At 39.0% G+C, this 13,635-nt stretch overlaps 1 protein-coding gene across 5 annotated transcripts in view; it reads left to right on the top strand.

Annotated features, from left to right (window-relative positions):
* dab2 (DAB adaptor protein 2) overlaps positions 1-13,635 on the top strand; it is a 135,289-nt gene that overhangs the window by 37,709 nt on the left and 83,945 nt on the right. For all 5 annotated transcript variants that reach the window (XM_062533712.1, XM_062533714.1, XM_062533715.1 and 2 more), the window contains 2 exons: positions 2,774-2,888; positions 2,993-3,082. In XM_062533712.1, coding sequence (XP_062389696.1) covers positions 2,774-2,888; positions 2,993-3,082 — 205 coding nt within the window. The remainder of the gene's footprint in view (positions 1-2,773; positions 2,889-2,992; positions 3,083-13,635) is intronic.

The following is a 13,635-nucleotide window of genomic DNA, read 5'->3' as shown; positions in this document are numbered from 1 at the left end:
CGGTTGGTCTGATAGCTAGGCTAGCTGTGCGTCTTGGACTTCTCTCAGCCGTCTGACTTGAGTGCAGTCGATTGGACTAAGTTAACGTGGACTTTTCTGTTTTTTTTGTTTGTTTTATTATTTATTTGACATTTGTTTATTTGTTTGTCTGTCTTGTATGTCTTGGTGTCACGGGTACGCTGGCGATTACGCCACTCCGTCCGGCAACTTGTGTCTTGTTATTTTGTGAATTTGTTTGTTGTGTCGTCATGGGTACGCTGGCGACTACGCTACTCCATCCGGCAACTTGTGTCTTGTTATTTTGTGAATTTGTTTGTTGTGTCATCATGGGTACGCTGGCGACTACGCCACTCCGTTTTGGCACTGTCTGTGTCTCTTGGGACATTTCCACTACGGTCCTGGGCCAGCCCCAGGCTTTACCCCGGTCTTAAACACCGGTGCCTAGCCCCAGTGTTGTATTTCCACTACTGAGTTAAACACCGGGGTTTTACGTGAACTTGGAATGTTTACTATACAAACGTAATAGCCTACGTTAATTTCCCAGGAGAGATGCATATAGTAACCTCAGACATTAGTGCTGAAACTAAAACGTAGCCTACGCCTACATAGGCTAATATTAACGGTAGGTTAATAGTTCTGCATGAAAGCTGACTGTAGCAGCCCCTCACTCTGACGTTGGAGAACTAGCTGGCAACTTATTACTACCTAAACAAATCAAGCACTGACTCAAAACGGGGTGACCAGGAATGCTGCAAAGTGGTATAACACGTGAAAACTAGCGTCCATTTTTATTTATATTTTACTTTCTCGAAACAAATAACTGAAATAACGGTAGCAGCTAGCTGGCTAGGCTAAAAACATTGTTACGTTTGATTCCATTCCTACTCCCGTTCGAAGTCCTCGGTCTGGCCTCGGTTCGGCCCTGCCCAACTCCGGGGCCGGACTGAGGCCGTTTGAGCCCCGGCCCAGGGCCGGCCCCGATCATGGAAAGACGTCAAGCCCGAGGCTTTACCCCAATCACCGGGGTTTTACCCCGTAGTGGAAATACGCCATCTGTGTTCTGTAAAGCGCTTTGGGTTGCACTCAGTGCACGTTAAATGCGCTATATAAATAAAAGTACCTTACCTTACCTTACCTATTTGCCATGTCATTTCTTATCATTAGTTCCACCTGACAGAACGACTCTATAGCCCAATGACCTGCTCGAAAATACTTCTACGGATCTAAACACTACCTTCACCTGTTCATGTATATCGAGATGTAACATGATCTAATTTGATGTTGTTATGCAGTACTGCCCTTTGGAGGTGTCACATATGAAAAATTCTGTAGATGCATGGAAATAAATGACTTTTATATTGAGTAGGCTTGATGGGTTGTTCATTCAAGCCTCGTTGAGTTCTTGTTGGTATCTGGTGCACAAAGTCTTCTCATGTATGGGTAGCATCAGTGGTGGTCCTAGCTTGTATGATGCCCTGGGCTTGGTTTTGGGTTTATTTGGCACTCCAATCACCTATCCCTGAGCATTAACCAAAAAGACTGAATACATTTTGGTGTATAGATTTTTTTGCTTTTTTGCAATCCAGAAACAAAATATCCACTCCCTCGCTACAGTAGGGAGATGTGGTCCAGAGGATTGCCCCCCCTCTCCTTTCCCTTCTCAACTGCTGTGTTTGAGACCTTCTCAGCAGCAAGCACAGGCACCTGCAAAGTAGCCTATATAGGGTGCCGCCCACTCCCCACACATATGATTGATCTGGTCGTGCAAATGAGCAATAGAAAACATTGTGAGCGCTCACACTGGCCCTCATTTATCAAACGAGCGTACGACCAAAAACAGGCGTAAAACAGGCGTACGCTTGTTTCCACGCAAAGTATGGCATTTATCAATGTGAACGTGATCGGTGGCTACGCTCAAATCTCACGTCTAGTCTGAACTCGTGTACGCAAGTTTTTCAGGCGGCATGCATCGCGCAGCAGTAAATCGGCGGTGCATTAGAAAGTTGAATAGTTTAATTGATGGACTATCTCGGACATAACACCTTTCCTGAACATGTGCAGCCTATTTTCTGTAATGAAGCATATTATCTTGACACATTTCATGGCTTAGAATAGCCATAGGCGATGATTACTTTCTCTTTGGCAAACGCAACATTCATGAATTAGGCCTATATTAGGCCATATATTTTAAAAGGGCAAATTTCAGTGTCGTACGGTTTTGTAATGAATGTATTTATAGTATGATGCGTTCTCTCTGCGAAAATAAAGTCTGTTGCGCTCAAATCCCTCTAGTTTCCCGCCTTCCTTGATGACAGCTTCTAGCTGTCAAAATTAACAAGGTTCAGCTGGTCGTCACTGTGGCTCGAGATCACTAATGATCTTTTTTGGACGTATAATGCACCTTCATGTCGTAAATTCTAGGGGCGAGGCCATTAAAATTAGCATAATATAGGGGCGTGATATTTAAATCACGCTTGCTTCCAGCCGCCACATTTATCAACAAACGTTCATTCTTACGCTGGAATTGGAGTGATACGAAAGTTTGATGAATCACACGTGAGCCCCGTCGTAAGATGATTTCTGCGCTCAGATATATGCTGGTTTCTAAGCTCTGTTGATAAATGAGGGCCACTGCCCTTGGGCAGCTTTTACTTTTTAAACTGTTTTTAACTATTGCTCTTACCTAATGCTTTTATTTACTGTTATTCTTTTTTTGTATGAAATGTGCTATATAAATAACTTACTTTGCCTTGCCTTGCCTTGCCTACCCTAGTCTCCTGCAAATGACCACTTGGGAACTGACTTGTTCACACCTGAGGACAAGAACGATATCACTCAGGTGGACTCCTCCATTCCAGCCAACCTTTTTGAAACCCCCAGTCCTTTCGGTAAGAGAGAAAAGTTTTCTGTAGCTATACTACCTGTAAACTTTGCAGTTGGGTCTTTAAACTCTATATCAATATCCATCACACTTTCTATCAACATCCATCAGCATCCATGTCCGACAAGACCAATATCACCCAGGTGGACTCCTCCATTCCAGCCAACCTTTTTGAAACTACCAATGCTACCAGTCCTTTCGGTAAGAGAGAAAAAAGTTTTCTGTGCTATACCACCTGTAAACTTTGCAGTTGGGTCTTTAGACTCTATATCAACATCCATTAAACTTTCTAGAGAGGCAGTTAGAGCAATAACTGTACTAGACTGTTGCTGGTGGCCTGTGGACTGTCCCGGGACACCCAAGCACTGTCCCGGGACACCCAGACACTGTCCCGGGACACCTAAGCACTGTCTCGGGACACCCAGACACTGTCCAGAGACACTAGACACTGTCCCGGGGCACCTAAGCACTGTCCCGGGACACCTAAGTACTGTTCCGGGACACCCAGACACTGTCCCGAGACACTAGGCACTGTCCCGGGACACCCAAGCACTTTCTATCAACATCCATCAGCATGCCAACATAATTACTCTTGCAACAGCCTAGCAACCACTAATATTTTATCAACCTAGCAACTGCTATAGCAACCAACATAATAACCCTAGCAACCAGCATAGCAACCACTTTATTTAGCATAACAACCACTAAATGTACCCTAGCAACACCCTAGCAACCACTAATATTATATCATTGTAGCAACTGCCATAGCAACCAACATAATAACCCAAACAACCTTCCCAATTACACTAGCAGTAACCCAGCGTCCACCACCACCACAATGTCAACCTAACAGCTACCATAGCAACCAACATAATGACCCTAGCAACCAGCATAGTAATTGCTTTATTTAGCATAGCGACCACCATATCTACCCTAGCAACAACCTAGCAACCACAATGATATTGTCAACCAACAAGGTTACTACATTAACCAACATAACCACTTTATTTAGCATAGCAAACAAACCAAGCATTTTGCGTTAGTTCTAATAGGCCGCGTAGTCAAGCCCGCTGTCAGTTTCTTGTTGGCTATGCCAAACCCAGCCCAAATCAGCTGTTCTGCTCAGCTGATCGTTCCATTCACTCGCAAGTAGTCTCTCTCATAAGGGCGCCTTAATTTAAGCTGTGTCAGTCTGTTACTAGCACTGCTTTCTCTGCTCGCTGCTTTCCAATGTGCCAGCTGGTTGTCAGCTAATGTCAGCTAACAGCTAATTGTTAGGGTAATGTTTTTCTGAAGTGCAATGTGTTCTTGCGCGAAATGTTTATTTTTAGGTAGAATGTTTTTATCGTGTTTCAAGTTGGTAGTTCGCCTTGGCTTTCAGTGGATTGTTAGCAAAGTAACATTAGGTAAGCAATATTGGTTAGGCTGTGTGACCTTGCGCGGTGGCTGGACTATTTGTATTTTCAAAATTTAGATGGAATAAGGCCTGCTGGGAGTTGAGAAGTATAGCCTATCTTAGCCTATTTCCTGTCATTAGTGATTAGAATCACTGAAAATGTATATTTGCTTTGGCTAGTGCTTGGTTAATCTAATCGTTTGCTAGGAAGCTGGATCTCAATTCTATCAAGAATAACTTCGCTGTACATAATACTCAGAAGAGTGATTTTGTAATGGGTGAGTTACAGATTTCATCTGTCAGCGGTTGGATTCTGGTCGCTGTGCCATGCTGATTATATTAATATAGCGAGGCTAAAGGCCTATCGTGATATGTGCATTGAGTCAGTTAGCCTTAGCAGGCTAAGGTATCACTACAAACCCAAATTGTTATTGACAATCGCTGCTGCAGTTGCAAACAACCAGTCGTGGGCTGACGTTGTAACAGCTGTTTCATTATTGTAAATCCTCTTATCTAATATCGAAGTCGACAATGCAACTAGCCATTGGCATTGTCGCAGAACATGACTATAAATGTCATGCTATATATACAGTACTGTATGTTCTCTCTGCAATTACTTGAGGGCTGCCATTGTTGTAACATTGTTAATTACAGTGCATGAAAATGCACTGTACTGTTCTTCCTCGGTCTTCTTCTTCTTCTTCTTATTACAGTGCATGAAAATGCACTGTACTGTTCTTCCTCGGTCTTCTTCTTATTACAGTGCATGAAAATGCACTGTACTGTTCTTCCTATTCTTCTTATTATTATAGTGCATGAAAATGCACTATACTGTTCTTCCAAGTCTTCTTCCGCAACTTCTTATTATTCTTCTTCTAACGCACGCAATTCAGCTTGAACCGTTTAACATAGAAACTTCATTCAAACGTTGTTGCGTAGGTCTTGCTTATGCCATGTGTGCTTTGTATTTTTCAACTTTGTAACTTTTATACTTTTTAAACTATTAGTTAAAAACTATTACAATTTCCCCCATAGACTTAACATTGCTCATTATGACATCACGGCAGCAATTAGAATCTTAAGCCAGGTGGCCGGCCACCTGGGCACCAACTGTCAGTTTCTCTCAGGCTCCTCTCTGAAGACTACATATTCTGTTCCCCTGTATCCTCTGCGCACAACAGTATCAAAATAAGTCCTCCTAATTCCATCCAACTTTATATCCATTCATCTTCTTCAAACCATTCACTCATCCACCCATTCTAAACAGTCTGCCTATCAACATCAATTAGACGCTACTACTCTCAGAGAGCTGTATCAGTGTCTCTCTTAACAAGAATATAAGGCACATTCCATCCAACCTTCTATCCATTCATCTTCTTCAGACCATTCACTCATCCACCCATTAAACTGTCAATCAATATCTATTAAACAATCTGCCTATCAACATCCATTAAACATTCTGTCTATCAACATTCATTAGACTATCTACATACAACTTTTAAAGTATTTACTGTGGGTGCCTCTCAAGCAGCGTTTATATGTCCTCCCTCGCTCCTCGATCCTCAATGATCTACATAAAGAAAGATAGAAGAAGGGCTAGACTATCCCATTGTTTCCGCTCCATCATTCTTTATGTAGATCAGTGAGGATCGAGGAGCGAGAGAGGACGCGTAAACGCTATATGAGAGGCACCTTCTGTCTCAGGCTTTAAGCATACAATCTCATTAACTCTACAGATCCTGTTTCACTACTTCCTCTGTCCACAACTGAAAAAAAAAAAAAACTCCTCACTGCAATAATACACTATTAAATCATTTAACCACTGAAACTACTCAACTATTTAGCTGTTCAACCATTCCAACTGTCAGTTATCATCAACTATGCCTCCAGTCAACTACATGAGACCTCCATGTACCTAGCAACCAACATAGCAACCATTCAAATTAAGCGTTTATGACCGTTTCCATAGCAACCAACATGATTTTGCTACAGTAACTTCTTTACTCCTGATAGTGGCAGCCATGGATACCCTATCAACAAATGTTTCAAAATAAAAGTCCTCACTAGCAAATTAGCTAGTTAGCATAGTTAACATTGTTAGCATAGTTAGCATTTTTAGCATAACTTCTAGAAATCATTAGCTAAGTTAGCTAATCAACCTGGTTGGCATTGTTAGCAAAATTAGCATTGTTAGCATTTTTAGCATAACTGCTAGCAATCATCAACTAAGTTGGCTGATCAACCCGGTTAGCATTGTTAACATAGTTAGCATTTTTGCCATAACTGTTAGAAATCATTAGCTAAGTTAGAGATGGAATGTTTAAGCTTTAAACTGTCTACCTTCACACTATCAGCTTTCTTTAAACTATGCAACCACCATGTTTACCCTAGCTACACCTTAGTAACCGTATCTACATTATCTATCTATAAATTTTTTTGCATTTTCATGCACTGGTAATTCCTTGGAATTGCATTTCTAGTTATTACAGTGCATGAAAATGCACTGTACTGTTCTTCCTAGTCTTCTTCAACTTCTTATTATTCTTCTTCTAACGCACGCAATTCAGCTTCAACCGCTTAACGTAGAAACTCCATTCAAACTATGTCGCGTAGGTCTTACTTACGCGATGTGGGCTTTGTATTTTTCAACTTTGTAACTTTTATACTTTTTAAACTATTAGTTAAAAACTATTACAATTTCCCCCATAGACTTAACATTGCTCATTATGACATCACGGCAGCAATTAGAATCTTATGCCAGGTGGCCGGCCACCTGGGCACCAACTGTCAGTTTCTCTGGCTTTAAGCATACAGTCTCTCAGAAGACTACATATCCTGTTAACTGTTTCCTCTGTCCACAACTGTTTCAAAATAAAAGTCCTCAATGCAATAATACACTATTAAATAATTTAACCATTGAAACTACTCAACTATTGAACTGTTCAACCATTCCAACTGTCAGTTATCATCCACTATGCCTCCAGTCAACTACATGAAACCTCCATGTACCTAGCAACCAACATAGCAACCATTAAAATTAAGTGTTTATGACCGTTTCCATAGCAACCAACATGATTATACTGCAGTAACTTCTTGTTTCTTGATAGTGGCCACCATGGATACCCTAGCAACAAATGTTTCAAAATAAAAGTCCTCACTAGCAAGTTAGCTAGTTAGCATGGTTAGCATAGTTAGCATTGTTAGCATAGGTAGCATTTTTAGCATAACTGCAAAAAATCATCAACTAAGTTAGCTAATCAACCTGGTTAGCATTATTATCAAATTTAGCATTGTTAGCATAGTTAGCATGTTTAGCATTACTGCTAGAAATCATCGGTTCAGTTAGCTAATCAACCTGGTTAGCATTGTTAATAAAGTTAGCATTGCTAGCATAATTAGCATTTTTAGCATAACTGCTAGAAATCATTACCTAAGTTAGCTAATCAACCTGGTTAGCATTATTAGCAAATTTAGCATTGTTAGCATAGTTAGCATTTTTAGCATTACTGCTAGAAATCATCGGTTAAGTTAGCTAATCAACCTGGTTAGCATTGTTAATAAAGTTAGCATTGCTAGCATAATTAACATTTTTAGCGTAACTGCTAGAAATCATTACCTAAGTTAGCTAATCAACATTTTAACATGAATAGAAATCATTAGTTAAGTTAGAGCTGGAATGTTTCATCTTTAAACAGTCTACCTTCACACTATCAACTCTCTGTAAACTATGCAACCACCATGTTTACCCTAGCTACACCTTAGTAACCATATCTACATTATCTATCTATTTTTGCATTTTCATGCACTGGTAATTCCTTGGAATTGCATTTCTAGTTATTATTTTTCCTCTAACGTTTTTGTGCGCGCAATTCAGCTTCAACCGTTTAACGTAGAAACTTCATTCAAACTGCGCTGCGTAGGTCTTACTTAGGTGACTTCAGCTATGTATTTTTCAACTTTGTAACTTTTATACTTTTTGAACTATTAAATAAAAACTATTCAAATTTCCCCCATAGACTTAACATTGCTCATTATGACATCACGGCAGCAATTAGAATGTTACCCCAGCTGGTCAGCCACCTTGGCACCAACTGTCAGTTTCTCTCAGGCTTTAAGCATACAATCTCTCTGAAGACTACACATATCCTGTTAAACTGTTTCCTCTGTCCACAACTGTTTCAAAATAAAAGTCCTCACTGCAATAATACACTATTAAATCATTTAACCAATGAAACTACTCAACTATTTAACTGTTCAACCATTCCAACTGTCAGTTATCATCAACTATGCCTCCAGTCAACTACATGAAACCTCCATGTACCTAGCAACCAACATAGCAACCATTAAAATCAAGCGTTTATGACCGTTTCCATAGCAACCAACATGATTTTATAGTAACTTATTTACTCCTGATAGTGGCCACCATAGATACCCTATCAACAAATGTTTCAAAATAAAAGTCCTCACTAGCAAGTTAGCTAGTTAGCATAGTTAGCATTTTTAGCATAACTGCTAGAAATGATTTGCTAAGTTAGCTAATCAACCTGGTTAGCATTGTTAGCATAGTTAGCATTTTTAACATAACTGTTAGAAATGATTAGTTAAGTTAGCTAATCAGCCTGGTTAGCATTGTTAGCATAGCTAGCATTGTTAACATTTTTAGCATAATTGCTAGAAATCATTAGTTCAGTTAGAACTGTAATGTTTAAGCTTTAAACTGTCTACCTTCACACTATCAGCTTTCTTTAAACTATGCAACCACCATGTTTACCCTAGCTACATCTTAGTAACTATATCTACATTATCTACTGTATCTATACATTTTTGCATTTTCATGCACTCGTAATTTCCCTGGAATTACATTCTCTAGTTATTAATCCAACTTCTTCTAACGCTCGCAATTCAGCTTGAACCGTTTAACGTAGAAACTTGATTCAAACTTTGCTACGTAGGTCTTACTAAGGAGACCTGTGCAATATATTTTTCAACTTTGTAACTTTTATACTTTTTAAACTGTAAATTAAAAACTATTAAACATTTCCCCATAGACTTAACATTGCTCATTATGACATCACGGCAGCAATTAGAATGTTACGCCAGGTGGCCAGTCCAGGTGCAGCAGCTCTCTCTCTCTCTCTCTCTCAGGCTCTTGAGACTACATTTTCTGTTCCCCTGTATCAACTGTATCAACATAAGTCTTCCTAATTCCATCCAACTTTCTATCCATTCATCTTCTTCAAACCATTCACTCATCCACCCATTCTAAACAGTCTGCCTGTCAACATCAATTAGACGCTCTACATTCAACTTTTAAACAATCTACTCTGTCTCAGGCTGGCTCTCTTAAGACTAGCCAGTTAAATTGATTACACCTGTATCTGTATCCACTACTCTCAGTAGAGAGCTGTGTCTCTCCATTCTACAAGAATATAAGGCACATTCCATCCAACATTCTATCCATTCATCTTCTTCAGACCATTCACTCATCCACCCATTAAACTGTCTATCAACATCCATTAAACAATCTGCCTATCAACATCCATTAAACTCTCTGTCTATCAACATTAATTAGACTATCTACATTCAACTTTTAAATTATTTACTCTGTCTCAGGCTTTAAGAGTACACTGGCTCTCTTAAGACTAGCCAGTTAAATTGATTACACCTGTGTCAACTACTCTCAGAGAGCTGTATCAGTGTCTCTCTTAACAAGAATATAAGGCACATTCCATCCAACCTTCTATCCATTCATCTTCTTCAGACCATTCACTCATCCACCCATTAAACTGTCAATCAATATCTATTAAACAATCTGCCTATCAACATCCATTAAACATTCTGTCTATCAATATCCATTAAACATTCTGTCTATCAACATTAATTAGACTATATACAACTTTTAAAGTATTTACTGTGGGTCCCTCTCAAGCAGCGTTTATATGTCCTCCCTCGCTCCTCGATCCTCAATGATCTACATAAAGAAAGATAGAAGAAGGGCTAGACTATCCCATTGTTGCCGCTCCATCATTCTTTATGTAGATCAGTGAGGAGCGAGAGAGGACGCGTAAACGCTATATATGAGAGGCACCTTCTGTCTCAGGCTTTAAGCATACAATCTCATTAAGACTACAGATCCTGTTTCACTACTTCCTCTGTCCACAACTGTTTCAAAATAAAGGTCCTCACTGCAATAATACACTATTAAATCATTTAACCACTGAAACTACTCAACTATTGAACTGTTCAACCATTCTAACTGTCAGTTATCATCCACTATGCCTCCAGTCGACTACATGAAACCTCCATGTACCTAGCAACCAACATAGCAACTATTAAAATTAAGTGTTTATGACCGTTTCCATAGCAACCAACATGATTATACTGCAGTAACTTCTTGTTTCCTGATAGTGGCCACCATGGATACCCTAGCAACAAATGTTTCAAAATAAAAGTCCTCACTAGCAAGTTAACTAGTTAGCATGGTTAGCATAGTTAGCATTGTTAGCATAGTTAGCATTTTTAGCATAACTGCAAAAAATCATCAACTAAGTTAGCTAATCAACCTGGTTAGCATTGTTAGCAAATTTAGCATTGTTAGCATAGTTAGCATTTTTAGCATTACTGCTAGAAATCATCGGTTAAGTTAGCTAATCAACCTGGTTAGCATTGTTAGTAAAGTTAGCATTGCTAGCATAATAAGCATTTTTAGCGTAACTGCTAGAAATCATTAGCTAAGTTAGCTAATCAACATTTTAACATGAATAGAAATCATTAGTTAAGTTAGAACTGGATCGTTTCATCTTTAAACTGTCTACCTTCACACTATCAACTCTCTGTAAACTATGCAACCACCATGTTTACCCTAGCTACACCTTAGTAACCATATCTACATTATCTATCTATTTTTGCCTTTTCATGCACTGGTAATTCCTTGGAATTGCATTTCTAGTTATTACAGTGCATGAAAATGCACTGTACTGTTCTTCCTAGGCTTCTTATTATTAAACTTCTTCTTCTAACGCTCGCAATTCAGCTTCAACCGTTTAACGTAGAAACTTCATTCAAACTTTGTTGCGTAGGTCTTGCTTATGCCATATGTGCTTTGTATTTTTCAACTTTGTAACTTTTATACTTTTTAAACTATTAGTTAAAAACTATCACCATTTCCCCCATAGACTTAACATTGCTCATTATGACATCACGGCAGCAATTAGAATGTTACCCCAGCTGGTCAGCCACCTGGGCACCAACTGTCAGTTTCTCTCAGGCTCCTCTCTGAAGACTACATATTCTGTTCCCCTGTATCCTCTGTGCACAACAGTATCAAAATAAGTCCTCCTAATTCCATCCAACTTTATATCCATTCATCTTCTTCAAACCATTCACTCATCCACCCATTCTAAACAGTCTGCCTATCAACAACATCAATTAGACGCTCTACATTGAACTTTTAAACAATCTACTCTGTCTCAGGCTGGCTCTCTTAAGACTAGCCAGTTAAATTGATTACACCTGTATCTGTCTCCACTACTCTCAGTAGAGAGCTGTGTCTCTCCATTCTACAAGAATATAAGGCACATTCCATCCAACATTCTATCCATTCATCTTCTTCAGACCATTCACTCATCCACCCATTAAACTGTCTATCAACATCTATTAAACAATCTGTCTATCAACATCCATTAAACTCTCTGTCTATCAACATTAATTAGACTATCTACATTCAACTTTTAAATTATTTACTCTGTCTCAGGCTTTAAGAGTACTATGGCTCTCTTAAGACTAGCCAGTTAAATTGATTACACCTGTGTCAACTACTCTCAGAGAGCTGTATCAGTGTCTCTCTTAACAAGAATATAAGGCACATTCCATCCAACCTTCTATCCATTCATCTTCTTCAGACCATTCACTCATCCACCCATTACACTGTCAATCAATATAAAACAATCTGCCTATCAACATCCATTAAACATTCTATCTATCAACATTAATTAGACTATCTACATACAACTTTTAAAGTATTTACTGTGGGTCCCTCTCAAGCAGCGTTTATATGTCCTCCCTCGCTCCTCGATCCTCAATGATCTACATAAAGAAAGATAGAAGAAGGGCTAGACTATCCCATTGTTGCCGCTCCATCATTCTTTATGTAGATCAGTGAGGAGCGAGAGAGGACGCGTAAACGCTATGAGAGGCACCTTCTGTCTCAGGCTTTAAGCATACAATCTCATTAAGACTACAGATCCTGTTTCACTACTTCCTCTGTCCACAACTGTTTCAAAATAAAGGTCCTCACTGCAATAATACACTATTAAATCATTTAACCATTGAAACTACTCAACTATTGAACTGTTCAACCATTCCAACTGTCAGTTATCATCCACTATGCCTCCAGTCAACTACATGAAACCTCCATGTACCTAGCAACCAACATAGCAACCATTAAAATTAAGTGTTTATGACCGTTTCCATAGCAACCAACATGATTATACTGCAGTAAATTCTTGTTTCCTGATAGTGGCCACCATGGATACCCTAGCAACAAATGTTTCAAAATAAAAGTCCTCACTAGCAAGTTAGCTAGTTAGCATAGTTAGCATTGTTAGCATAGTTAGCATTTTTAGCATAACTGCTAGAAATCATCGGTTAAGTTAGCTAATCAACCTGGTTAGCATTGTTAGTAAAGTTAGCATTGCTAGCATAATAAGCATTTTTAGCGTAACTGCTAGAAATCATTAGCTAAGTTAGCTAATCAACCTGGTTAGCATTGTTAGTAAAGTTATCATTGCTAGCATAATTAGCATTTTTAGCGTAACTGCTAGAAATCATTACCTAAGTTAGCTAATCAACATTTTAACATGAATAGAAATCACTAGTTAAGTTAGAGCTGGAATGTTTCATCTTTAAACTGTCTACCTTCACACTATCAACTCTCTGTAAACTATGCAACCACCATGTTTACCCTAGCTACACCTTAGCAACCATATCTACATTATCCATCTATTTTTGCATTTTCATGCACTGGTAATTCCTTGGAATTGCATTTCTAGTTAAACTTCTTCTTCTAACGCTCGCAATTCAGCTTCAACCGTTTAACGTAGAAACTTCATTCAAACTTTGTTGCGTAGGTCTTGCTTATGCCATATGTGCTTTGTATTTTTCAACTTTGTAACTTTTATACTTTTTAAACTATTAGTTAAAAACTATCACCATTTCCCCCATAGACTTAACATTGCTCATTATGACATCACGGCAGCAATTAGAATGTTACCCCAGCTGGTCAGCCACCTGGGCACCAACTGTCAGTTTCTCTCAGGCTCCTCTCTGAAGACTACATATTCTGTTCCCCTGTATCCTC

Source organism: Sardina pilchardus, chromosome 4 (genome assembly GCF_963854185.1).
Source record: "Sardina pilchardus chromosome 4, fSarPil1.1, whole genome shotgun sequence".
Lineage (NCBI taxonomy): Eukaryota > Metazoa > Chordata > Actinopteri > Clupeiformes > Clupeidae > Sardina > Sardina pilchardus.
The sequence above is the reverse complement of the archived record's forward strand: the minus strand, read 5'-3'. Positions and strand labels throughout refer to the sequence as shown.